Source organism: Dipodomys spectabilis, unplaced genomic scaffold (assembly GCF_019054845.1).
Source record: "Dipodomys spectabilis isolate Male_0828 unplaced genomic scaffold, ASM1905484v1 ptg000024l, whole genome shotgun sequence".
NCBI lineage: Eukaryota > Metazoa > Chordata > Mammalia > Rodentia > Heteromyidae > Dipodomys > Dipodomys spectabilis.
The window spans coordinates 26,491,943-26,519,482 of record NW_024870701.1 but is presented as its reverse complement, the minus strand read 5'-3'; the positions used below and the strand labels follow the sequence as shown (position 1 = coordinate 26,519,482).

At 45.6% G+C, this 27,540-nt stretch overlaps 1 protein-coding gene and 2 non-coding genes across 3 annotated transcripts in view; 1 reads left to right on the top strand and 2 right to left on the bottom strand.

Moving 5' to 3' along the window:
• Nucleotides 1–21,663, top strand: part of Myo5b (myosin VB) — a 295,029-nt gene extending 273,366 nt beyond the window's left edge. The window contains exons 30-39 of the mRNA XM_042675118.1: nucleotides 129–327; nucleotides 2,920–3,013; nucleotides 5,178–5,321; nucleotides 7,762–7,913; nucleotides 9,813–9,902; nucleotides 11,554–11,704; nucleotides 13,106–13,391; nucleotides 14,401–14,575; nucleotides 16,185–16,265; nucleotides 21,320–21,663. Coding sequence (XP_042531052.1) covers nucleotides 129–327; nucleotides 2,920–3,013; nucleotides 5,178–5,321; nucleotides 7,762–7,913; nucleotides 9,813–9,902; nucleotides 11,554–11,704; nucleotides 13,106–13,391; nucleotides 14,401–14,575; nucleotides 16,185–16,265; nucleotides 21,320–21,472 — 1,525 coding nt within the window. The 3' untranslated portion in view covers nucleotides 21,473–21,663. The remainder of the gene's footprint in view (nucleotides 1–128; nucleotides 328–2,919; nucleotides 3,014–5,177; nucleotides 5,322–7,761; nucleotides 7,914–9,812; nucleotides 9,903–11,553; nucleotides 11,705–13,105; nucleotides 13,392–14,400; nucleotides 14,576–16,184; nucleotides 16,266–21,319) is intronic.
• Nucleotides 21,664–27,141: 5,478 nt separating this feature from the next.
• On the bottom strand, nucleotides 27,142–27,219 carry LOC122104466. Its single transcript, XR_006146930.1, has one exon.
• An 84-nt stretch (nucleotides 27,220–27,303) lies between these two features.
• LOC122104470 lies at nucleotides 27,304–27,445 on the bottom strand. Its single transcript, XR_006146934.1, has one exon.
• Between the last annotated feature and the right edge of the window lie 95 nt (nucleotides 27,446–27,540).

Sequence of the window (27,540 nt, the reverse complement as noted above, 5' to 3'; positions counted from 1 at the left end):
ACTGGGGCCTAAAGATGGCTGCTGCTGTGTGCTTGGCCACTCCCCTGTTGTGTTCCTGACTGTGGCCCCTAACTTGAGGGGTGCTGACCCGAGTCACATGATCGCCTGTCCCATTTTTCCTCATGCAGGTTGCTGGAGGCCCAGCTGCAGGCCCAGAGCCTGGAGCATGAGGAAGAGGTGGAGAGTCTCAAGGCCCAGGTGGAGGCCCTGAAGGAGGAGATAGACAAACAACAGCAGACCTTTTGCCAGACGTTGCTGCTCTCCCCAGAGGCCCAAGTGGAATTCGGAGTCCAGCAGGAGATATCCCGGCTGACCAATGAGAATCTGGTGAGTGGCTTCATGGATCACAGAGCTTTGTGAATCACAGCTTGGAAATCATGTTTGGAAGAAAATAGAATCAGGGAAGGCTGCTGTTAGCCAGATAGGCCAAACCAAGTTATCTTGTTTTGTTTTGTTTTTTTTTTTCGTAGAATTTAGTGGCTTAAAATATCAATGGCTATCATATGTGTTATGCCAAAGTCGCAGGACCCCCCCACAAGAAGATCACCGAGAGTCAGACTCTACAGCTGTTTTATTTAAACGGGCCTCGTCCTACATTCCAACACAGCAGAGCCTAGGGAGCCTAGGAGGAGAGCCCCGAGCTCAGGATTTGCAGGTCTTATAAAGGCACACAATCAACCAGGTGTTTGGATTACCACCGTGTGTTGCTTTGGTAGACAGAAACAAGCAACAAGTGGTCACTGCCTCAGACTTTAACCTTTCTATGTGGATCTGAAATTCTAACAGAGCTCAGTGGGGGTAGCCTCATCTCTGGTGTGCATCGTGTTAGCTGGGGCTGGAAGATCCAGGACAGCCTTACTCCTATGCCTGAGGTCTCTGTCTGTCTCCATGTGCCTCATCTCACTCATAGATCCAGCCTGAGATGCTCTGCCTGGAATTGGCTTCCAGAAGGTTGAACGCAAGAGCTGAGGAGCCTCTTAGGCCTATTCCCAGAACCAACACAGTATCACTTTTGCTACATGACAAAGACAAGTCACATGGCTGGGCCAGGTATAGTGGAGGTGGGCTTCCTCCTAATGGAGGAGAAATTGTTGGCAGCCATCTCTGCAAATAGAAACCATGGCAGATGACAGAGAATTGGAAAAGTCTCTATCCTGTGAGATACTACAGGTCAGGAGAAGGAAGGCATTTGAAAAAATAAGAGGAGGATAATTGTTATTCAAACATGATTCTATGTGGGAATTAAGAATGAATATTAAAAGATTGGAAGGAGGCCTCCGGGAGAAGGAGAAGCATGGAGGAGATGGAAACTGTGGCAACAGGCAGGGAGGGAGGAAGAGCGTCAGGTTTGCATCACTACAATGAGATGTCTGACAGAAACAACTCAAAAGGAGGGAAATGGATTTAGCCGTTTCAGCTCATGATCAGGAAGTATATCACAGAGCAAAGCTGTTCACCTCATGGCAGCCAGGAAGCGGAGAGGTGAGAGAGAGAGAGAGGGAGAGAGAGAAAGAGGAGGGAGAGAGAGGGGGGGAGAGAAAGATGAGGGAGAGGGAGGGAGAGAGGTACAGGGAGAGAGAGGGCGAGAGAGAGGGAGGGAGAGGGCGAGAGAGAGGGAGGGAGAGAGAAAGGGAGGGAGAGAGGGAGAGGAGGGAGAGGAGGGAGAGAGGGAGAAAGGGAGAGGGAGGGAAGGGAGGGAGAGGAAGAGGGAGAAGGGAGGGAGAGAGGGAGAAAGAGGGGGAGAGGGAGGGAGGGAGGGAGAGAAGAGAGAGGGAGGGAGAGAGGGAGAAAGAAAGGGAGAGAGAGGGAGAGAGAAAGAGAGGGAGAGAGAAAGAGGGAGAGAGGGGGGAGAGAGAGAATATTCTTTTTAAGAACATGAAGCTAGCAACTCTAATTCCTCCAAATAGACCCTCCATCCTGAAATTTCCAGTAGCCTAGTAAACTGTGAATTAATCCATCAGTGGGCTGGTCTATTAAGGTTAACAGTCTCATGATGCAATCACCTCCTGAAGCACCCCAAAATGCTCTCAGAGGTTCCAGTGTGGAATGTTGGCGTCTTTCATCCTCATCACTCTGTGGTAATAAAGGAGTAGGGGTCTCCTCCTCCTTGCCCCCCCCCCCCCACCTGCCTCATATACGCACTGCATAGCTGGATCATGGTGACATTGATGACAGCAGAATCCTTTCCTGACAGTTTACTATTCTAGGCCCTAGTGAGATGACTTGCTTCCGGTGTCAACAGTTGCTATAAATTGGGGCCACACGCCAGCCACTGGTGGCTCACACCTATAATCCTAGCTACTCAGAAAGCTGAGATCTGAGTAGTGTGGTTCAAAGGCAGCCTGGGCAGGAAAGTCTATGAGACTCTTATCTCCAATTAACAACCAGAAAACCAGAAGTGACACTGTGGCTCAAAGTGCTAGAGCACTAGCCTTGAGCAAAGAGGTCAGGAACAGCTACCAGGCCCAGACTTCAAGCCCCACAACTGACACACACAAATTGCAGCACAGCTTCTGCCTCTGCCTGCATGGGCTCTGGGCCAACCTTGGCCTTTCCAGCCCAGTGTTGACATTCCCAACCTCTGCTTTCCTGTCTATTCTGTCCCAAGGCTCTACCCACTTTCTGTGGGACACCCAGGTGGTGTGTCCCCTGGGGTCAACATGGCAACCTAAGGAGGCTTGGCTTGGGGAGCCCTGGGATTCCAGAAGGCGCCAGAGAGCCGGAATAGGAGGACTTTGCCCTGTTGTTACTGCAAGAATGAACTCAGACCCATTGCCTGCTTCCTGAGCTCCAGAGCAGGGAGCCGAGGCTGTGTGTGTGTGTTGGGGGGGGGCGGGGGGGTCTGCTCCCAGCAAGGATCTTCCCTCCGTCCAGCATGGGCCTCAAGTCACTTCACATCCTTCCTCCTTCTGCTTGCAGGACCTTAAAGAGCTAGTAGAAAAGCTGGAAAAGAATGAGCGGAAGCTGAAGAAACAACTGAAAATCTACATGAAGAAAGTCCAGGACCTAGAAGGTAGGGCGTGTGTGTGTGTGTGTGTGTGTGTGTGTGTGTGTGTGTGTGTGTGTGTGTGTGTGTGTGTGTGTGTGCATGAGTGTGCATTGTGAGGCAGACGTGTGTCTCACATGCCCACAGGACTGAGCTGCTGCCCTTCAGCACACTGTCCACTTCTCCAGGTTCCTGGCAGCTGTGCCCATGGCAGCCATGGCATAGGAGAATTTACACATTCTCTGCGGAATTCAGCAAGTATTTGGTGTTTGCCCTGAGCCAGGCTCTGTAAGGTGGAGAAATTGGACATAGGAAATGTAACCTCATGGTCCCTGCCTTCGTGGGACTTAAGATTGCAGGCAAGAACACCATGTAGAGCAAAGACTCCAGTGGCCAGGAGCCTTGCTTCATACCAGACAGTGTCAACATTGAAGTTCAAGGGGTGGGGAGTTGGCCTGAGAGGACCAGCAGAGCTGTATGTAAATCTGTCTCCCAAAGTACTGAGAGCATTCTCTCCTTTGACCCCATGCTGCAAATCTTTAAGCACCTGCCATTCTGAGTAAAAGGCCTGGATGTCTTTCTAATCCTTCCACCATCAGCTCAAGAGCCAACACCCCAGGGCTAAAGTCCTGTTGTAGGTTGTCCTGATGGCTCTGCCCTAACCACAAGTGTTGCTAATTTATGTAGTCAGGTCCTTGCTTCCACCTGCTCTTCTGGAATGGCAAGGATGTCTGGGCCCCATGCCAGGCATAGACGAAAATATAGGTAGGAGTAATCTCTTACCTGCCAGGTATAATCTCATGCCTGACTATATTTGAGCTGGTGGTTTGTTCCCACACCTGCCCACCTCCTTACCCTTTTATCTTTAGAGTTCTCATTTTCTGTCCTCATTCTCCTAGTTCCCTGGCTTCCAGCCTCTCCCTTTTATGCAGTCCTGAAATCCTGGCACTCCTCCTCCTGAGTGCTTGTGTGACTGCCCTTCCCACTCCCCTGGGGCCACGCCCCATCTCATGTTCCCTGGTGACTGACTAGTTTCCCAGGTTCCTCTTCACAATGCTTTCTATCCTCCACGGCCTCCCGACAGCCTGCAGAGTAAAGTTCCAGCTCTCATCTGGTGATTTTGTGCACACGGTACTACATGTGTGTGTGTACCTGCACATTCACACACATATGCATACACACACAGCCTCCAGTCAGTTGTAGTGCAGAGATCATATGTCCCCCCTGGGTGGTCAGTCACCCTGCTCCTCTCTCATCCATCCAGGGACTTTTGTGATATGGGTCCAGTGGGTGGATGGACCAGCCCCTTTGTCAGGGCTTCCTTGCTGCAGACATTGTCAGAATTCATGGTTCACACTCCTGGCCTGATAGTGGGCCAAGCCCCATTGTAGCATGTTTCTAGTTGAATGTACAGATATGCATCCTTAGCTAGACAGGCCAGGGATATAGCTGGAGACTCCACTGTATCTGTTCCTGGGCTTGAGAAAGTGACTTGCATGCAGTAGACTCTAGATATGCTTGGAGATCAATCTGTGGGTACCACTACCCTCTCCTATGCACTCAGGCTGGGAGGAAGGTCTGCATGAGGTTTGGGAGACTATTATAACCCCAGATGTAACACCCAGACTCCTCCAAATAATTAGCTTATGGAGTTGTATGGACTACATTTTTAGCAAGTTCCCTGCCCAACTCTACATTCAGGTCTCCATTACAGTGTTTCTACCTCACTGGCACCAAACTGTTCACTTGTCCAACCTAGCAGCTATACCATGGCTATGTCTTGATGACTGCTTTGGGGGCATGTTCAGAGAATTGAGCTGATCCAGGCTAGACAGGCCTAGGACATCATTGCAGGAAAGTAGCATCTCTTTTTCTTGCAGCTTGGTAGGGGAAGAGAAGTAGCTGCCCGGGATGGGCTGAACACCCTCTCTGCCTCACACCTTTATGGGTTTTCTCTGGCCTAGAATCTTCCCATTGCCCTTCTGGGGGATTCCTCTTGTCTTATCTGATGGACCTCAGAACCAAGGGCTAGCATCCTTGGCCCACCACCGGAGTGTGCCGCAGGCTTCAGGAACTGATCGATCATGTAGTGTGGGACCTCGGTGGCCCAGATTCCTTCGGTCCACCCCCCCTCCCTCTGGGAGTGGCCACAGATCCTTCTTCATGCTTCTGCTGTCTCTCTCCTACACAGCCGCCCAGGCATTGGCTCAGAGTGACAGAGGGCACCAGGAGCTCACCAGGCAAGTCACAGTCCAGCGGAAAGAAAAGGACTTCCAGGGCATGCTGGAGTACCACAAGGAGGACGAGGGCCTCCTCATCCGGAACCTGGTGACAGGTCAGGACCTGCTGTGTACTCTCCCCCTCACCAGCCCTTACTCCTCCCCACTCCCACTTCCCTCTACACGATGACCCTCCCATGCCCCACACAGCTCTGCCCACTGCCCTCTTCCACCCCATACCCACCATCTCCAAATAGTTGTCCTAGTAGCCGCCTACTGCTTCTCCAAATGGAAGTCCCATTCCAGTCACTCAGTGCCAAATACACTTGGGAAAGAGGCCTCTGTGTGCCCACACAGTGGACAGATACAGGAGAGCTGCCAGCCTGGCTCCCGCAATGGCAGCCACAGTGCCCCTCCCCTTGGCAAAGCTCTGTGCAGATGACAGTGCTTGGCAATCCCAGCAGCTCAGGCATATGGGGCACATCTACGTCAGAGACTCTGCCAAGCCCCTAGCCTGCTCGCCTTGTTTAATACTCCCAGCATCCCTTGAAGTAGGTACTGTACTATTCGCACCTCACACTGGAGGGCCCAGATCACTCCAGCAACTTGCCCAGGGCACATGGCCAATAAGGAGGGAATCAAAACTTCTAATTCCCCATCGCTGTAAGCCTTCACCAGTAATAATCACCACAACACAACCCATTCTGAACGTGACCTCCGGAGCCAGATAGCCTGTGTATGTGCAGACTTGTCCCTTTCTTTCCTGGCCATGTGGCTAAGGACGAGGCTTCTCATGGCTATTGTGGGGAAGGGACTCTGCCAGCAGCCCTGGGTTGGGAGATGAGAAGTCAATGATTTGTTGCTCGCGTGGATCCCTGCACCAGCAGCCTGGACATCCCCTGCAAAGGGTCAGGAATGCAGCCACCTGTCCTGGAGTTAGGATGGCATGGCGAGAAGCCAGGTGGCTCACGTGCTCACTGATGGAGGAGCACTGGGGTCACACATGCCACGTCCTTCGGGGTTGGTCAGCGCTGCCCTGCATCTGCATTCACCTGCAACTTCTCAGCCAGGCACGTGGCAGCGTCAGAGCTGCCCTGCCAGTGGGTTCTCTGGCATGACCAGGCAGCTGTGGGAGCTGCATCCCAGGATCCTCCCTAGCCTGGTCTTCAGGGATGAAAGCCCGACCAGCCCTGCTGCCAAAAAGCGAGAGATTTCCACTGAGTCAGGGCAGAACCTTCTGCCCCCTTCTTGAATGCTCAGCAAGAAGGACCTTGGACATACCTGTGGGCTGCTCAGGCTTGTGCCTGGGATAGTTCCATGTTGCCGGGGGTTGGGGGCGGAGCGGTCACCTTCTGGGCTTATAGGTATACAGAGATCTTGGGAGCTGCTTTCCTCTCCAGAAGTTTAGGCCTACACAATGTATTTTTTTTTCTGCAAAAATGAGTGTTAGTGGCATTCTAATTAAACCAAAGACCAACCTACAGTCACCTGTTGAAACTCAAAAGGGCCCAATGTTACACACGTAGTTAGCCTTCATTAGGTAGACTTGAGGAAATGATGTGATCCAACCATTGGAGGTGGCAGCACAGCCCTCACCCCAACTGGAGATCACTCCTGCCCGCATCTTGGAGGACAGGTGGCCTCCCCTCCCTGCATGCCAAGCCTAGCGGGCTTGGCTTGGGTGGGATCATGAGAGCGAAGGCTGAGGACAGGGTTATAGCGAGGGCCATTGAGCAGGTGACACTCTGAGGCTCTTCTCACCTTTGGACATTTCCTCCCTCGGCTCCTGACTCCTGTTGTCACGCAGTGCTTTCAACCTGGTTCTTTGGCTCCCCTGGTGTCCCTCGGAGCACAATCCACATGACAGCTTCTCCTGGCTGTCTCAAGTTTTGGTAGGACAGAACCAAATGGCTCGAGCGTGCAAGTCATGAGGGAGAGTCACAAGGTCCTTGAAGTCAAAGACAGCAGCTGGAGGAAGTGGCAGAGGTGACACTGGGCAGGCACTGGAGAGAGGGCAGGGTGACAGTGGTGGCTGGAACCGTGTGGCTGAGCCATTGGGGCTGGAAGCTGCCTGGTAATTCATTCCCAAACTGACAGCTATGCACGCAAGAGATTATTCTAGCCTTTGAACCCTTCTGGCTGTCTTTGGGAACAACTTGCCAAATTTTCTCCTGGGGTCAGCCAAACAACTCCATACTCTGTGGGGGTGCTGAAGAATTGAAGCCAAGGACCCCAACTTAGCTAAGGCCTTTATCGTCTGTGTGTAACTTTTGGGCCTATGTCAGGTCCGTAGCACAAGCATCTAGGATAAAATGTGGTTTAGTTTTTCTAACACACGTGTCTGCATGTTTGCATGCATGTGTACACTGCTGACGATCAGATCAGAAGGAATTTGCTTATCCTGGGCAATCTCAGTCCTCCTCTTCTGCCCCTTTCTCCTCTACCACTGTGGCAGGTTGATTTCTCAATGAGCCACAGAGAAAAAAATTGCAAAATGTTTCTATTCGAAGCCGTGTGCCCCCCATAGATCTAACTCCTGGTGTTCTTTGCTGTTAGATCTGAAGCCCCAGATGCTCTCGGGCACGGTGCCCAGCCTCCCTGCGTACATCCTCTACATGTGCATCAGACATGCAGATCACACCAGCGACGACCTCAAGGTGCACTCCCTCCTCACATCCACCATCAATGGCATTAAGAAAGTCCTGAAGGTAAGGAGCCCGTGCAGAAGGGAGAGTTCTCTGTGTACTGAACGAAGCTAGCAACCCCACACCATTTGCCTGTGTCTTGGTTCTGCTAATCTCCCAGGTAGGATGCCTGACATTCCCAGAGAAGGATGCTCAGGCTCCAAAATAGCAGGAAGCCCAGAACTCCAGGGTGGGCCTCTGGTCACCTCTCTGCTGACCTGCAGGGGTGTTCTATGCTAACAGAAGGTCTGGCTACCCCCTGCCTCAGATGCTAAGGACATGTCCCTCAACAACCAAGGATGGGTCTCAATGCAAGTGAGTTCAAGGATACATCTAGAAGGCAGTTCCTCTCCCATCTCTCCTGAAAGCTGGTGTATGCTGCCCAGGGTGGCCCAGGAAAAGCTGCTGACATTCATCAACTGTAAGGTGGGGCCGCTGGGCTGCCCACAGAGGTTGACAGCTGAAGAATGCCACTTAGGTGGCTCAAGGCTAGCTACTTAGGAGGCTGAGATTTGAGGATCATGATTCAAAGAGAGCCTTGCCAGGAAAATCCATTTGATTCATATCCAGTTGACCACCAAAAACACCCAGAAATGGAGCTGTGGTTCAAGTGGCAAAGTACCAGCCTTGAGAAAAAAAAACAATGGATAGTGCTTGGGTTCTGAGTTTAAAGCCCACTACCATTTTTTTTAAAAAAAAAAAAAAAAGTGCTACCAAAAGGCACAAGGCTCTTCACAAATGTAATAGGAACCACTTTTTTGCTAGCTTGTCCACAGAGGGCCCAGGACCAGGAGAGACCCACGTGTAACTATTCTTTGAGACCAGCTCTAGCTCTCTCCAACACGGCCACTTCCAGGATGGGAGCTGTCCTCAAGAGCACTGAGGATAGTCCTGGGTCTGGTAACTTGGATCTGCTAAGCCTGTGGTCCCTGCTCTTGGAGAACACCAAGCCAGCCTTGAGCTTCTAACCTCATGCCCTGCTGTGCTCTCCGTACACAGTGCCACCACTCACAGCTCCAAACATGTATCACCCATATGCTGCCATTGTCCTAGTATGTGTGTCTGGCCTTGACCTCCTTCTGTAGGGCTCCGGCTAGAGTCTTCAACCAGACTAGGTCAGCCTGGGACTGAATGCAAATAGCGCTTTTCTACTCCCCAGCTAACTTAGCTTACAGAAGTCCCCCACAGTCCTTGTATGCCACTTCTTAGTTTTGTTGGTAGAGCTTTACCACTCTCCTCCATTTAAATCACAACACTGAGCTCCCAGCACCAACTCCATGTAGAGTGAGTATACTGCAGACCCGTTGTGAGGGTGCTGAGCAGCCTGTCACTTTGTTAGGAGCACCTGACCCATAGGTGAGTGGGACATCAGGACACCTTGCTGTCTTACTTCCTAGCACCTCATGTGTTGGAGAGCTGCTCAGTCAGTGCAGGGAGCTAGACAGAGCCTGGGGCCACCAGGATGGGCCTCATCTGTGCAGCTCCGCTTCACTTTCTTCAGCCACGGCAGGCAGATGTTTACGTACACACACACACACACACACACACACACACACACACACACACACACACACACACACACACACACACACACACACACACACACACACACACACACACACACACACACCCTTGGCTTTACCTTCTGCAGCCACGGCAAGCAGATGTTTACGTGTACACACACACACCACCCCACCCCCCACCGATCAGGGGGCCTGGGAATGGTTCTAGGTACCATCAGGAGGAATGAAAGATTAGCAGAGCAACTTCTCAGCAAAGGGTGTCTTCCTTGTGACTAACAAATGGTCTTTGCATCATCAGGACTGCTACAAAATGCGGGATACAATGGGGAACATGGGCAGAGAGGTACTAAGTAGTATTTCCCCTAATGAGAAGCCTGGAATATCCTTTTTCTTTTTGCAGAAGCACAATGATGACTTTGAGATGACATCGTTCTGGCTATCCAACACCTGCCGCCTCCTTCACTGCTTAAAGCAGTACAGTGGGGATGAGGTGAGTGAGATCAATGTCTAGAAGATGGCCTGCTTCACTCACTCATAGTTCTAAGGTATCTGAGATGATGGCTTAAGGTCTGTAGACTATCTTAGACTGTGGCATCTCTGGTGACTGGAAGCAATAGCCTCTGCTTTAAACCTAATTTGATTCCGTGGCCCAAGCTCCAGCTGACACTATCATTTTTGTGTTCCTCTCTTAACCTCCGAGACCCATCTTTATCTGGTCCTGTCTTTGACCCCTGAGAAAACCTCTTCCACACTCTGTATCCAGCCCCTTGACTTCGTGACTTGGCACACTTCCCCTCCCACATCCCGGCAAGCCTCCTCCACTTCTCCCCCGCCTTTCTCACATGTTACTATCTGCCCTCCCCAAGGTGATGATGTCACAGAAATGTAAGTAGTGCCATAATGTTGAAATCTCTATCTCATCTTTTGTGCCAGAACAAATTTTGACACTCTTCTCCCTGGAATAATAACAGAATCTGCCACCTGCAGTAAGTCTTGCCTTTGGACTGTGGTTTGACTCCATAGCTCTCTCAAGAGCCAGAACTTGAGGGCCGTCTGGAGGAATAGCTCCAAGTGGCAGAGTGCTGGCCAAGTAAGGTCCTGAGTTGAAACCCCAGGGCCAGCAAAAGACAAATAAGAATGAGAACTTCAGTTGCTCATCTGCTCTTCATAAGTTAAAGGTAGAAGAAATAGCCTTTGTCTCATACCAGATGCCTTGTTACATAATCATAATAGCATACACAGTCGCTTTCTCTATGCATGGAATAACATTCAATGTCATTTCACTAGGTTCAGCATTTTTCCCAGTGCTACATATAGGGCAGTACTGCAGTGTCATATAGGGCAGAGTTAGGACCGAGGGTCCATGGCATGAGGCTGTTGTCCCAGGAGCTCAGGCAAAGACTCGAACCATGTTGTAGCCAGGTCTGTGTAGCCAGAGAATAAGGACAGATGGAAGTATCTCTCAGTGATTGCAATTACTCTCTCTCCAAGCCTGCTTTCATTTCATTAAAAATTGCTTTGAGCAGTGGCACATGCCTGTTACACTCAGGAGGCAGCGGCAGCAGGATCAAGAGTTCCAGGAAGAAAGAAGAAAAGAGAGGAGAGGAGAGGAGAGGGGAGGGGAGAAGAAAAGGAAGGGAGGGAGGGAGGGAGGGAGGAGAGAGAGAGAGAGAGAGGAGTCAGGAAGGGGGAGGAAGGGAAGGAAGAGGAAAAAGGAGAAAGGGAGGGGAGAGGGAGGGAGACTGTAACTCAGAACCATTGTGAGGCCTTGCCTGAGACTGACCCTTTTCTGAGAACAATCATCTTTTAGGGGTCATTGATTTCTTTTGGCCTGAATAAAAATGACACCGGAGCTGGGTATGTTGACATATGCCTAAAATCCCAGCACTTCAGAGGCTGAGTCAGGAGGATCACAAAGTTGAGGTCAGCCAAGTGATATAGTGATACTGTCTGAAAATTAAAAGGACATCACATGACCCCTCGATGTCACCAATCCTTCTATCTTACATGTTTCAGTTTGTTAATACACAAAGCTAAGAGGAAACAAAGCTATTATAACAGAATCATTTCAGTTCATCTGTTAATCCTAATACTCAGTGATAGAACCCAGAATGTCAGTACTACCTACCTCTCCTCCACAGGGCTTCATGACCCAGAACACTGCAAAGCAGAATGAACACTGTCTCAAGAACTTTGACCTCACTGAATATCGACAGGTGCTGAGTGACCTTTCCATTCAAATCTACCAGCAGCTCATTAAAATCGCAGAGGGCTTGCTGCAGCCTATGATCGGTAAGTTGTTACAGGAGCTCCCCCCACCTACCCTAGGGGTCTGAAAGGAGCAGCTATGGTAAGCTATCCTGTCTTTTGGAAGCAAATGTATCAGCAGTGGCCTCCACAAAGCCAGGGGCATCTTGCTGAAGGTATTAGAAGGTACGTGTATTGCGCCTAGGAAGATGTGTGAAAATTCCAACACCATCCCCTAATGATGCTAGCATAGAAGATGCTCTTTTCTTCATCGCTCCTTCTGTAGTATATATTCCTACAGCAAATTAATTTCCATAGGTAATTAACAAACTCAAAAGGTGCAAAGGGCATGGCTCATTGGTAGAGCCCTTGCCTAGCATGCATGGGGCTCTGGGTTCCATCCCCTGCATTGCAAATATGGACACAAAAACAACAAAAAATATCCATAATTCATATACAGTGAAAAAATAATAATCCTCTTGCCCAATATGTACTTCCTTCATGCAAACAGAAAGCATTATGTGTGTTCTTGTGAAGGAGCACAACCCTAAGCACTCAGTAATATTTACTTCATACAAAGCAGGGAGTATACCTGGCCTCTGAACATGAAATCAGAACTGAAACATAAAAGCAATCAAGTTCAAAGGCAAGTAACACATAATGTGTGTCATGCAGTGTTCCACAAAGGCTGGGAGAGAGTCAAGCCTGGACCTGCATGACATGCCTTCTCTGAGTTTTTATAACCCAAATAGGTTATGAGTGAATCCCAGCTAGGACCAAACCAGAACAACAGTATAAATCTCCTTGCAAAACCTCCCTCTGTCCATCATCTTCTCCTAAGGCACCACATGGAGAAAGAAATGACACATCAAGCTAGAGAAACATTGGAAACTCAGAACGATGTGAGGTTAAAGAGCACTCAGGCCTGAGTTCAGATTTTACCACTCCCTAGCAGCATGCCCGTTGGCAAGTTATCTAACCTTATTTTTCCTCATCAGTAAAATGAGAAGTACTTCACAGGGTTATTAGATGATTAAATGAAGTATTGAACAAAAGGCAATTGCAGTTCTTGATGCTCAATAAGTATGCTGGACCTACTGAACTAATATTTATAGAGTCAATGACTGGCCAGAACTATACTCATGTTGCCTAGTTCTTGAATATGGACTATTAATACAGGCAATACACTATACAGCTCTTGCAGATTCACTATCTTTGTCCCATCATCCATAAGTTTAAGTGTAAATTTGCTCCATGACTATTTTATTCCATATAGAGACTAACACACTAGAATTTGTCCATCAAATGATGTACATTCCCAAGTGTGAGCGTCACAGATCTTTGAAAGTTATTATTGCTTCAGCCCAGAGTACCATTTGATCTGAGTGGTGCAACAACACTATTTTGGGGAACGTGCAAGCTTCTCTATCCATGCTTTTCTTTCAGTTTCTGCCATGTTGGAAAATGAGAGCATTCAGGGTCTTTCTGGTGTGAAGCCAATGGGCTACCGGAAGCGCTCCTCCAGCATGGAGGGCGGGGAGAACTCATATTGCCTGGAGGCCATCATCCGCCAGATGAACTCCTTTCATACGGTCATGTGCGACCAGGGCCTGGACCCCGAGATCATCCTGCAGGTGTTCAAGCAGCTCTTCTACATGATCAACGCGGTGACTCTCAACAACCTCCTCCTGCGGAAGGATGTCTGTTCTTGGAGCACAGGCATGCAGCTCAGGTGAGCAGAACACACCAGGCCAACTCCACCTGGAGTCAGAGCACAGCTGTTCTTTTTTTTTTTTTTTGGTCCGGTAGTGGGGGCCTGAACTCTGGGCCTGGGCACTGTCCCTCAGCTCTTCAGCTCAAGGCTAGCGCTCTACTACTTGAGCCACAGCGCCACTTCCGGCTTTTTTCTTTTTGCTTATGTAGTGCTGAGGAATCGAACCCAGGGCCTCATGCATGCAAGGCAAGCGCTCTACCACTGAGCCACCTTCCCAGCCCAGCACAGCTGTTCTTAAGTGAAATCCAAATCCAACTTGTAGTCCTTGCCATGGTCTGCATGTGATTCCAGTCTATCTCCTTTTTATTGGTTGATGAAATTTATCAAACACTTGAGATGGTGAACTTTATAAACACATATGTTAAAGACATCTTACTTAAAGACATCTACATCCACTGAAGACTAAATACAATGAAGCTAGGTTAGAGAACAGTTACTGAGGTGCAAGACCTGAAGATTTGCAAAGAAGTAGAAACATGTTTATGAATATTAAAATCTAAATGGTTTTCACTCAGTATATCTAATGCCTCTCCCCCATTATTTTATTTTTATTTTGAATCAGTCCCAGGGCTTGATCTCAGGGCCTCAGAGCTATCCCTTAGGCTTTTCTGCTTAAGCCTGGCCACACTTCTGGCTTTTTAGTAGTTAATTGGAGTCTTGTGGACTTTCCTGCCTAGTCTGGCTTTGTACTGGAATCCTCAGGTCTCAGCCTCCTGAATAGCTAGAATTTTGTATGAGCCACTGGTGCTGGCCTTCCCATTCATTTCTAAAGACACATCAAGCATTTTATCTTTGCTTGATTTTAAGCAATCACTTATTCATTCAACCTACCCTTACTGAGTGTCAGGCACTGATCAAGCTTTTAACCGTGTAACATAATTAAGGTTATGACAGATGTCCCTAGTTGTAAGTAGCCTGCAGCGTTTACAGGTTGTTAACACAGCTTGATTTTTCCCCTATGGCAAAGGTATAACATAAGTCAGCTTGAGGAATGGCTTCGGGGAAGGAACCTTCACCAGAGCGGGGCAGTCCAGACTCTGGAACCTTTGATCCAGGCAGCCCAACTTCTGCAGCTGAAGAAGAAAACCCAAGAAGATGCAGAAGCTATCTGCTCTCTATGTACCTCCCTCAGCACCCAGCAGGTATGGCTGGCCTTTCTAGACCTTTCTCAGCCATCTTGACAGTTGTTCTGTTCTTGTCAGTGGATTTTTGTTCTCTCCTCCCAGAGTTGATGATACAGGCCTAGGGTTGCAGTCAGTGGGTGGTCTTGCTGAACAGAGACCACTTTGGTTTGTGAATCAGATGCTACCTACCCTACCTGTAAATCTCTGATTCCTGTTGTTCATCCCTAAAACCCACAAAGTTCAGCTAACCTTTTTTTTTGGTCATGGGGCTTGAACTCTGGGTCAGGGCACTGTCCCTCAGCTCTTCAGCTCAGGACCACTTGAGCCATAGTGCCACTTCCAGTTTTCTGAATGTTTTATTGGAGATAAGAGTCTCACGGACTTTCCTGCCTAGGCTGGCTTTGAACTGCAATCCTCAGATCTCAGCCTCTTGAGTAGCTAGGATTAGAGGTGAGAGCCACCAGTGCCCAGCTTCAGCTAACCACTTTTTTAAGAAACAAATTCTGGATTACTTCCTACTCAGAAATTTAAATTTTCACTGAAATTGTCAACATCGGGTTTGCTTCATTTGCTTTCTTCATAATTATGTGCTTACTTTGTAACTGTCATTTAAATAAGGTTTCTCTTAAGACTCTACAAAACAGTGAAATCTGTTTAAATTATTTTAAGAAGGAGAAGGGGAAATAGGGGAGAGAACTAGGAGTGAGGTTGTCACACTTAAAGATGCCTTCCAAACAGAACTGGAGGTCTTAACCGGAGATGAGAAGGAACGTGTTTAATAATACGTGTGTGGAAATGGCGTAATGAAACCCCCTTTGGGCAGCTAACATGTACTAAAGAAAATCTACTTACATTATTTTAAGTGAAATCCTTTCCCCCCAAAATTACATTTATCTTGTAAATTGGTTGTAGACATAATCTCAACCTATAAAAAGATAAATCCCCAGGAGGGCAGATCTTGCCCTTCATCATAAGTGACCTGTGGGCCAGAAAACAGCCTTTCCCAATCAAACACACCTCCTTCCCAGCCAGTACCTTAAAGTACCCAACTCTTAAGCTCAGTATAGCAAAATGAATGTGTCTTTGAAACTCCTCCACTAACTTAAAGATGAAACTTGCTTCCTGCTATAAAAGTACTAACAGTTTCCCAACTTGCCCCCTTTAAATTACATTTTCACTTTCATGAGTTTATTTCTGGAACACAACTGGCATTGCCCTGGGGCAAATTTTTGTCACCAAATCATTGTTAAACAGACAAAAGACCATTTCCTGCTTAAATAAGACGGAAATCTCATTTGTAGACAAATTTATTCGTGGGAAAGGAGAGTAGAAGAGTTGTTAGGTGTTAATCAAGTTCTTTCTCATCTCAGGTACCTTTAAGTGACTAGTGGCTATTATCTATGCAGCCAGGCCAGGGGCATGTATGTGCCCACACGTGTATGCTTGTGTAGGGTACATGAATGCTATACATGAGCTCAGATCCACCAGGAGCAGCCATGGATGTGAATTCCCAGTGTAATGATCAGTCTGGATTATTTATATTGTGGGTCCTGTCTAAAGCAGTATATACTCTTACACTATTAGCATTTATCTAACTTTGTGTTAAACTTTGTTTTTGTTCCAACAGATTGTCAAAATTTTAAACCTTTATACTCCCCTTAATGAATTTGAAGAACGGGTCACAGTGTCCTTTATCCGAACAATCCAGGTGAGTTTTAAAACATGAATCAATTTTTTAAAGTCCTGGTCTAAAACTCTGGAAAGAAGTTGGAAGTTTAGGTTTTAACCTTCTTTTAATAAAATGCTAGTTGTTGCTGCTATGTGCTAGAAGACCTTTCATTTCTAGGATTTCTGTGTAAATATTTACAAATAATTCATTAACTAGAGGCATGCACCGAGGATTTAACCTTTATCATCTCTGCCTCTCAAACTTTTAGACACCACCAAAGTATTTAATTTGCACCTTAATGAATCAGGACACCAAATGGAATCAACAAAGAAGTTAAATATCTACTTTAGCCGCAGATAGATCTAAGCAGTACTCTGTAAGCATTCAACAGAAGAGCTGGATAATGCAGCTCAGAGGTAGAGGGCTGTTGAACTTGTGAAAGGCCTTGGTTTCATCTCCAGCACTACCAAAAACAGAGGATGAGGAAGGGGGGAGGAAAAGAGGGGTGAAGGAAGAGGGTAAGGGAAAAAGGAGAGGTAGGAAAAGAGACAGAGAGAGAACATAACTTGAACTCTGAAATCTTATCTCTAAGACTTAGAATAATTCACCCTTAGGAATATGCTTAGTAGAAAGCATGTTAGGCCTTTAGGGTGTTTAGATCTGTTTTTTCTTATCCGGGGGACTTTTAACTTAAAGATGAGCATCCTCAAGCTGAGACACATGTCTCTCCCACAGCTGCGTGGAGGGATAACTTTCTAGGGATACGTTAGTGTACAGAGTAATGCCTATGCGAATCAGGATGAAAAAGAACAAGGGAAAACTATCTGAGAGCAGGAGGCAGGAAAAGGAGAACCACAATAGATATTTATCAAATTATTGCTGAGGACTGAAGCTCCTAACTGGGCACTGATGGCTCATGCCTGCAATCTTAGCTACTCAGGAGGTTGGGATCTGAGGATTTTGGTTCAAAGCCAGCCCTGGCAGGAAAGTCTGTGAGACTCTTATCTCCAATAAACGACTCAGAAAAAAAAGCCAGCAGTGGCTCTGTGGCTTAAATGGTAGAGCCTTGAGCCAAAGAAGTTCAGGGACAGCACCCAGGCCCTGAGCTCAAGCCCAGGGCTGTGTCCCTCCCCCATGGTATAACCCCTGCTTTCACTGTATTTGATGTTAGTGTAATTTGTGGAAGGGAAGGGAAAAAACAAATCGTTTAAATAGGGGTACAGGTGGATCCGTTGCAACAATGAGATGTACAAGTCGTTATGTCGAAAAATGAACTTTACAACTTTGGTGGGGGTGGGGGATCGGGTAGGGGGGGCAGGGAGGGGTATGGGAAGGGGAAACAAAGGAGGAGACAACAATGCTTGATAAGAAATGTACTCATTATCTTGCCCGTGTAATTGTAACCCCTCTGTATGGTATTTTCACAATAAAAAAAGAAAAAAACAAAAGGAAGGAAGGAAAGGGAAGGAAAGGGAAAGGAGGGAGGGAAAGAGGGAGGGAGGGAGGGGAGGGAAGGAGGGAAGAAAAGGAAGGAAGGAAGGAAAGAAAAGACTGAAGCTCCTGGAGGACACAGGCTATTTTGTATCAGAAGCTGCTCCTTTGAAATACTTTGGGTTTTACTCAGTGCACCTGACTATTTCAGATGTACAACTCCAGAGATTTAGAAAGAGTATCTTGGGTCTGAAAAGAGCTGTGACAAGAACAAATGAACTTTAGCCTACTGCCCAAGTAGAGAATAGGCCAAAGATCAAGATAAGTTAGACTTGGCACGTTGGTTGTTCTCTCAAGGGCAATTGAGAAACTACAGGGTTATTCAAGATAAAGCCTGTAGAGAGAAGCAGGCGGAGGCTGGCCAATACAAATGCAGTAAAGACAGGGGAGGTGCTGACTGAAAAGAACCAGTTACAAACCGTACCTGACTTTATGGCCACTGTCAGTGTCTGTATAGAAAGCTAAAAAATGACACATTAAAATGCAAGTTTCGAAAGTCTTCTTGGTTTTGAGTATCTGAGACACACATCTATGTCTGAATATCTGTGACTGATTATAAATTGGCAACAGAGAAAGCAGGAAGGGAAACCAGGCCAAAAGTAGCAAATGCCAAGTCAGGATTCAGGCGGTTTAATGGATTACGGACATGGGGGAAAAGGCCATGCAGGTTAAGGGGCAGTTTTCCTCTGAGAACATGCACTATGTCCGGTCTTTCTTGTGCATCAATTTCAGTATCTGGTGACCCTATCAAATATTTCTGCCAGTTGTAGTAGCTTTGAGTTTTATTTCTCACTATTCAGGTTTTAGAGGAAATGGTCAGCAGTCTCACTCACCCACACTTTAGATTGAGCACCACAAATTCCAGCTGCTCACTAAAGCACACTGCTCTTCAGGTGTTGTATGCATTATGTAGACCTATAAAAATGTAAGTTAGCTGAGATATTGATACATAAATATTAATGAGGCTGTATAAACCTATTACTACATCTCCTTTTTTTACATCTAATACATATATTGTGATTGACACTACACAAGAAATGAGTTCTTTCCCTTCACTGTGGAGACCGTGAAACTATCTTATAATCCTGGGCTTAAACTTACTTCTATCTAGGAGCCTATAACCCGTCACTTTTCAAGTACTATCTTGTTAAGCCATGGCACCTCCCTAGCAAGGGTGAGGCCCTGAGTTTAAGCCCTAGTTTGAGCATTAGTGCCAGTTGCAAAACACAAATACTAGGGAAATTGAGCTGATTAATATCGCTAGCTCTTTCACCTCTAAAATAGCAAAAACATGGAAGCTCTAGACAATTACAGCATCAAAATGTTGTCACTTTTTGAAGCTTCATAAGAGAGAGGAATAAACAGTTTTCTAGCCTGAAGGTAGTATGTATAGATGGTAGTATATATAGTATGTATATATAGTATGTATAGCCTGAAGGTAGTATATATAGTATGTATGTATGAGCTGTGCTTCTCAAAATTGGGATGGATTGATTTTCTTCTTGGTAATAACTCCTGCACTTCAGTGGCCTTTGTAAAAATACACCTCCAGCCTGGAGTTCAGAGTTCAGAAGCTAATGGTTAATGCATAGGCAGAAAAAACAGAAAAATGTGCTGCAAAGTGAATGCTAATGACTAATAGAGTACTTGTCACGTGTACCAACCACTCTGTTTTACACAGGTTGACTCTTTTGATCCTTACAACTTTCTGAGAAAGGTTCTCCTCTTCCCCCAATTTTGTGTGTGTGTGTGTGTGAGTGTTAGTTAACCTTCCATTATGTGACAACATAACTGAAATCATCTACTTAAAATGAAGAACAGTTCCTTTGGCTACTGGTTTCAGGCCAGTTACCGTACCCTGTTGCTTTGGGCCTGTAGCTGTGCCATGCATCATGGTGTAGCACATGGTAGAACAGTCAGTTCACCTTGTGGCAGCAGGGAAGCAAAAGACAGAAAAAGACAAGAGTCCTACTATTCTTTCCAAGGACATTGGACCTTCCAGCTCTGTTAATTTTTATTCATTCTTTCTATCAGACTGTATCATTTTAACCAACATAACTTCAAGCCCTCTGGTCCTTCTATATGCTCGTTCAAGTATCCTTCTGTGAATTTTTTTACTTGCTAGTGTATCTCCCCCCCCCCCCCCCCCGGTCATGGGGCCTGAATTCTGGGCCTGGGCCTGTCCCTCAGCTCTTCAGCTCAAGCCTAGCACTCTACCACTTGATCCACAGCGCCACTTCCAGCTTTTTCTGCTTATGTGGTGCTGAGGAATCAACCCCAGGGCCTCATGCATGCAAGGCAAGCACTCTACCACCGAGCCACCTTCCCAGCCCTTGTTAGTGTATTTAAAAAAAAAAAAAAAAACTTGCTGGGAGCTGGTGGCTCATGCCTATAATCCTAGCTACTCAGAAAGATGAGGTCTGAGGATCACAGTTCAAAGCCAGCCCGGGCAGGAAAGTCCATGAGACTCTTATCTCCAATTAATCACCAGAAAACTTGAAGTGGCTCTGTGGTAGACCACTCACCTTGAGTTAAAGAGCTGAGGCCCCAGAGCACCCAGGCCCAGAGTTCAAGCCCCACAACCAACAAACCAAAAATAAAAAATCTTAAATATACAGGAAAAGGAGGAGAGGGTAGGTTCTGTTAAATATCACAGTTGATATACCCAGGCAAATCCATTCCATCTTGAGCCCAGTATCTGTGCTGACCACTAGACCAACCAAAGCACACAGACTCAAAATTCTGAAGGATAGACAAGATCATACTGCTTATCCTGATATAGTTAGCAACTCTGGGAATGCAGGCTTCTGATGCACTGGGGCTCAGGTACATGTGCTGGTAGCTGGTCCACATACTGATCTCTCTATGACCAACCTCTCCCTGGAAAGCACTCTCATGGTTTTAACAAGCGTCCAAGAGGGTTTCAGGGTAAGATACTTGGTAATGGTCACCATTTCCAACTCTATAGCTGCTTTGGTGAAGGGATGCTCCCTAGACTTCCAATTCTGCCTTTTTACATCATGTGACTCTTTCCCATTCCATTCTATGAAAGAAAAATGGGGCATAGGACTGTTCAGGAAACCTATCTACTAAGGAGATCTGAGATTCACAGTTCATAGCCAGACCAGGCAGCAAAGTCTATGTGACTCTTATATCCAATTAACCTGCAGAAAGCCAAAAGTAGACCTGTAGCTCAAGTGGTAAATCTCTAGCCTATTGAGTGAAAAAGCTAAGGCCCTGAGTTCACACCTTTCCCCACGGGGGAGAGAGAGAGAGAGAGAGAGAGAGAGAGAGAGAGAGAGAGAGTGTGTGTTTTGTCCATATGCTTTGCACCTATTTATACCTTCTTTCTTAGAAAAAAAGTTAAAATAATGCTAGAATCTAGAGAATGCTTTCTCTGATCTCCAATAAGCCTAAACCAGGGCTTCTCTCCTTGCTGAAGTCCTCAACGGTAGGGAGACCACGTTCTCCTAGTCCTGACCTCCTCCCTAATTATCTTAACCTGCCCCATGCTATATAGCCACCCACTTCTGTCGGCTCACTTAGTGGCTATTTTCAAGCCCATGAAGAATTCACGTGGTCTCCTCCTTCCTCCCTCCCAGGCACAGCTACAAGAGCGGAATGACCCTCAGCAACTGCTGCTAGACTCCAAACATATGTTTCCAGTCTTGTTCCCATTTAATCCGTCTTCTCTGACCATGGACTCAATCCACATCCCAGCGTGTCTCAACCTGGAGTTCCTCAATGAAGTCTGATGATGTGCCAGCTTGGTTCCCAAGGAGGCGGCGGCAAATGTAGTCAAGCAAATTTAAGGATCTATTAAACCTGGTAAAAGCGGATCACACCAGAAATGGAGTTTGTGGAGTGTGCCGAACTAAATAAGATACATCTCTGTCATTATTTTTTTGTACTTGCTGCTCAGAATAAAAACACTTGAAATATGGAAGATTTTTTTTAAAGATTCGATATCACTCTAAATGAGTGCACATGATAACGCATAGCCACCAAACAGTCCCCATGGACATATAACAGGTGCCTGTTCTATAAAATGGAAGCTGCCTAAATTATTTTTTTAAATCCCTGCCTAGAACTGGAAACTATTAATTAGCACTTACGACCATATTCACAGCCAGTTGTGGTGGTGCACACTTGTAGTCTTAGCACTTGGGAAAACTGGGAGTTCTAACCAGCTTGGGCTACATAACCAGATCCTGTTTCAAAACCAAACAGCAACAACAAAACAAAAATGCACATACACAAAATTACACAGTAAATGCCTTCACTGGATTTTTAACAATGTACCAATAATCGTGAAAATGCCCTATGCCAGCATTCCCCAGGTTGACCAGCCATAGATGTGGATGAAGTGGCAAGGTGTTTTTAGGACAAAAATACAGGACTGAGCCTTTTCAGAAGCTTTTCCAATGTGTTTTGTTAATAGCTAATAAATGATAGTGATGTAACTGTCCTCCAAACCTAACATTTTCGATATTTGTTTCTCAAACAAACTCTGAAGACCCAGATCATAAGAGGTGGAGCTCTCTGGTATAGTTTCAGGTTTGTGGGGAACTTTATGCTAGAAATGCTGTCCCCCACACCAAACATCAGGAAGAAAGGGCATAACTGGCACAGAAAATGCCTTGCATGGGCAAGGTCCTGGGTTCCATCCCTTGCACCACCAAAAGGGAAAAAAAAATGTGAGAAAAAAAACCCGGAAAAATACTTCTTCCAATGCTGGTCTGGATTCTTAAGAATTCCACCGAAGCTTTCACAAAAGTACACATAAGCCAAATATTAGAAGAGAATAAGAATCATCTATTGATGTAAAAACAAATAAGTCAGTGTGAAAGCTTTTGATGTGTGGATGCCATCAAACCTCCAGTCATATCACATAAACACTGCAAAATGCAAACACCCAGCAAAGGAAGGAATCACTGTCAGCTTCAGGATTACTTCAATTTCAGAATCCAGTTATTTGGGGGAAAAAAAACTTTAAAAAGTAATCTGTAATCCTTAAACAAACCAAAAGTTTGTGTTTTTGTTTTATTGATTTTTGACATTTTAAGAAAACAAAACCACTTAACCAGGCCCTAGTGGTTCACACTTTTAATCCTAATTTCTCACGAGGCTGAGATCTGAGGACTGAGATTCAAAGCCAGCCCAGGCAGGAAAGTCCATGAGATTCTTATCTCCAATCAGCCACCAGAAAAGAAGTGGCACTGTGGCTTAAAGTGGTAGAGCACTAGTCCTGAGGGAATAAGCCAAAGTACCCAGGACCTGAGTTCAAGCCCCAGAACCAGAATAAATAGGTAAATAAAACAAAGTATGTAGCAGCGTAAGCCAGCTTTTGCCATTGCAAAAAATCAAACATTTTTTAGACTGACTACCAAAAAAATCATTGTGATTATCTCTGCTATCAAATAGATTGTAAAAAGAATAGTCACTCTTCAGCCTACTGCAGTAGTCTTATGTGTTTTTGTATCTTAGAATTTTTTTTGTCCTGTTTTTGTTTTCAAGGTGCTTTTTGGTGACTCTTCAAAAGCAAGTATTCAGTTAAAGAATCTTACTCCACTCAGCTTTTACTAGCTAATTTAATTTGTTTTTCTATATTAGTAACAGTATGCTTGCTGTTCCTTGGACAGGAACAGATGGTTTGTAAACCCTGTAAGAAACACTCAACGTTATATTGAAAACATAGTTTTCCTACATTGGAAGTAGAGGTGCACTGCACCCCTGCTGCCTTTCTTATACTCAGCCCCTCAGTTCAGAAGGCTCTTGGGGAGACAATATAACCCAGTCTCTAAACTGGCCTCATTCCCATGTCCTGTCATTCTTCCCACCTGCTGGGGTCAGAACACTACATAGGCCCTGTGTTAGACTGCTGACAGTCATGCCCAAATGAGCTGTCGAGGGCACTGTCCCTTCTGGGTCCGCATTAAAGGCTTTGCTGGGCATCTCAGGGCAATGCTTTCCCTCTGCTCTTAGCTGCACCATCCTAACATCCACCTTTCAACCCACATGCTACCTTTGGAAAGCCAGATTAAAACAAGTATGTGCGTGCGTGGCTACCTCTTCAAGTTGTTTATTATGTATGCTTTGTTTTTTGATGCCCATCAGTGTCAAGTTGATTTCTTACATAGATTATCTTTAACCATCAAGATAACCAAGAACTCCTTGTACTGAAAGTAATTTGTAGTTATTACGACCAGCCACTCCACAAACAATGGCTTACTGTCCTTACATACTGCCTTAGGCCAGACTCCTGTCACAGTGCATCAGCTGGTGCCAAAGGCTTGCTGAATAAAAGCTTAGCAAGTGAATTAAAGTAGAGAGAAGCCTTATGAGTAGTTCCCTTAGCTGAAGATATGGCAGGCTTAATTCTCTTCCAGAAATCAAAAAGGTATTTCACCAGAACAGTAATTGATATAGGTTATTGACAAATACAGTAATTGACTACATAATATTTAACTCTGTCCTGTTTAACTTCATACTAAGAGACAAATCATCTTTAGAGAAACTAACAGTTTTTTGTTAGTGATTTTACTTTCTATACATTTATTTTTTCCCCCTTCAGTGCTGGGAATTGAATTCCCTGTCTGCTCTGCACTGTGTTGTATGTGTGTTTAATTGGAGATAAGAGTCTTATGAACTTTCCTGCCTGGGCTGGCTTCCAACCATGATCCTTAGATCTCAGCCTCCAGAGTAACTAGGATTATAGCTGCCAATGCCCAGCTGGACTCTTGCACTTTTTAAAAGTGTATTCTTGACTTCATAAGATCCATAGTCTTTTTTTTTTAATTTAAGTAAGTTAAAGTAGCACAAGTTTGAAGTCAGCACTAGATATCTTTCTTTTTTACAATTAAATATTAGTTGCCACTTTTCTCACTGTGTGCCTTTAGCAGTTACTGAGCTAACTGACTGACCAATTCTTTCTCTGAAGTGCTGCCCTGGGAAGAAATTCAATGTTCAGTGTAGCGTCAGGGTGGTCTTCTGGTTTGTCTTTTGAAACAGGCATTTCAAAGATTACATAAGAATCAATATTTATAAGTCAATTTGTGTTTTAAGTATTACATAGAGCCTGTCTCTTTACACATAGTAATGTCACTGAGACTGACAAGCACTGACTTACATGTCTTCCCAGCTAGGCCATCTAGCTGCAGTCACAGCAAGAAGTAAGTTCACCTGGGAAGTAGATTACGCTTAAACATAGAGATTTTACCCCTTTCCATGGAGCATGTCAATAGGAGTTTCTTTCCTTTTTTTTCCTAATGCTAAATTTTAAGGCTTTTTGTAATAATTAGACGTTAGGAAAAGTTAGAAAATATACCATTGATTCATCAAATACAGCCTTAATAAATGCATTATGGATTATAGTAACAAATTTGAATCCATTTTTTTCTTTTGCGTAAAGCAAATGGTTTGCAAACAATTCTAAGGCAGCAAGAGTTTGCTAAACTGAAGCATCTTTCTAATGCCTAAGTAACTATATGATTACTAAACTGTGAGCATGGGGCGGTACCCTTTCATTTCTCTTTACAGAATATTTATGTCAGTTCCTAAAATTTGTTGCATGAGCCAAATAAACATGACTTACATTTTTGTACACATTGGTGCCATAATTAGAGAATTAGGAGGTATACAAAATTAAGAGTTTAGTGCCAATGGCAAACATGGGGATGAATGTTTTCTTTAAAAAAAAAGTCATTAGCTATTAAAGATGGTTTTTCCTGAAAAGAAACTCTAATTGTAATAAAGGGAATCAATGAGCTGAAATGAAGCTACTTTCTAAAGTGACACTGTGACAGTGATCCAGATTTGAATATGATAACATTTTGCCATCAGCTGATGTGTAGATGAAGGACAGCCTCTCTGGAGGGGTTCATACCGTATTCAGGGGTAAATTACAGAATACTGATGAGAATATTTTTCCATTTTGGACAAATCTGTACACTATACCTTTATAGAAAAATGCTTGTAATAGTCACTGTAATATTCAGCTGTGGATAAAAATTTGTGGAAATAAATACTTTTGAATAAATTGGTGTGCCAGATGTAAACAAGATTTAAACAAAATTTAAAACTGCATTTACAACTTGACTGGAAAGTTTTTTAGTGCTTTCTTAGAAGAAAAAAAAAAAAACCATGTTGGGCTATATTTAAACCTGCATGATGATTGCTTAAATCAGGGGTCATTATCTAACAGTCCGAAAGCTGGGGGTAGAAGAGGACTTTACCTTTGAGATCACAAGGCCCATTGAGCAACTACTTTCAATCTACCAAAGGCAGCTTGAGGGTAGGAAAAGACTGATAAGCAAATGAATGAAACAGCTCTAAGGCAGACTAAATCATATGCATATGGTAAAGACATTATTCAGTCAGTGAGAAATTGTTTACAAGATCTGTATAAAGTAACTTATGAAATATAAATATTACCATAGAGAAATAAAATCAAGGGATGGACAGCCATTTTGTTAGTCAGGTTCAAACTTAAGATCAAAACGCTGGTGTTTGTGTGAAAACTGAAGCTCATTCTAAAATTAATGTAGAAGAAGCAAAGGCTTGTGGATAAAGACTTTCCTTGAGAAAGTGGATTGACTGACTGCCTGCCAGGTTTTAAGCCCTCACCATGGAGTGGTGTAATTTGGAATCCCAGCACATGGGAGGCTAAGACAGGAAGACGGACAGTTCAAGACAAGCTAAGGCCTCCTGAGTATGGGGACTACAGGCAGGCATTACCACACTCAGCAAGGCTCATTTTAAAACAATCTACTCCTTCTGAACATCAGAAATTTTACCCAGTTTCCATTGCTGAAACTTCTAAAACCATTACTATTTAAGCTAAAACCATTTGCCATCAACTTTGAGTGTTACAGCAAAGGAGGGGAAACTGTGCTGGCAGTACTCGTCCTCCCCACTCATACACAAATAATATTGAATTCCTATTTTATATTTAAACTGAGTTACTTCCATTAAAGATGAAATGTCAAGATGAAAACCATTTAAAATATCCCAAACCCCATTTGTAGATTAAAAAATAAGTTGGATTTTCTTTTTTCTTTTTTTGTCAGTCATGGGCCTGAACTCTGGGCCTGGGCGCTGTTCCTCAGCTCTTCAGCTCAAGGCTAGCACTCTACCACTTGAGCCACAGCACCACTTCCGGCTTTTTCTGCTTATGTGGTGCTGAGGAATTGAACCCAGGGCTTCACGCATGCAAGGCAGGCGCTCTACCACTGAGCCACCTTCCCAGCCCCGGATTTTCTTTTTTCTTAAGTGAGCATCACCAAAGTATATACTTCTACAGCAGGAGGTCGCAGGCAACTCAGGCATCAGTGTGACCCACGGCCCATTCCCCCCACTAGATCTGAGCCCCTAACCCGGCAGCCTGGCCCTAACCGCGCAGCTCTCCACCTCACTCCTGCTCGCCCGGCCTCAGTCGGTTCGCGCACTCCATCGTCTGGTTCCCAGAACTCAGATCGCACAGATGTCGCGTCATCATCGGCAGGGCTCGCGGTTAGGCGGCAGGGCCCTCACCACACCCCCCTCCGGCCTAGCCTCAACCTCTCTCCCTCACCCCTCCTTTCCCCCGCTCCAAGTCCCCTAGGCCGCACTTCGCCTAGCACTTTCTTCTAATCCTCTCAGGCCCGGGCAAGCAGCGCCGCCCACAAAGGGCCTGATCATATAAGGAAAATACTGTGGGCTCACAGGGGCCTACGTCGGGGACTCGGAAGCGCCCAGCCCCACTACGCTGCCCGCATCCAGCCCCGACTACGCTCTCGACACCCACCCAACTTGCCAAACCCCGACCTGGCGAGCCTAGCAAAAG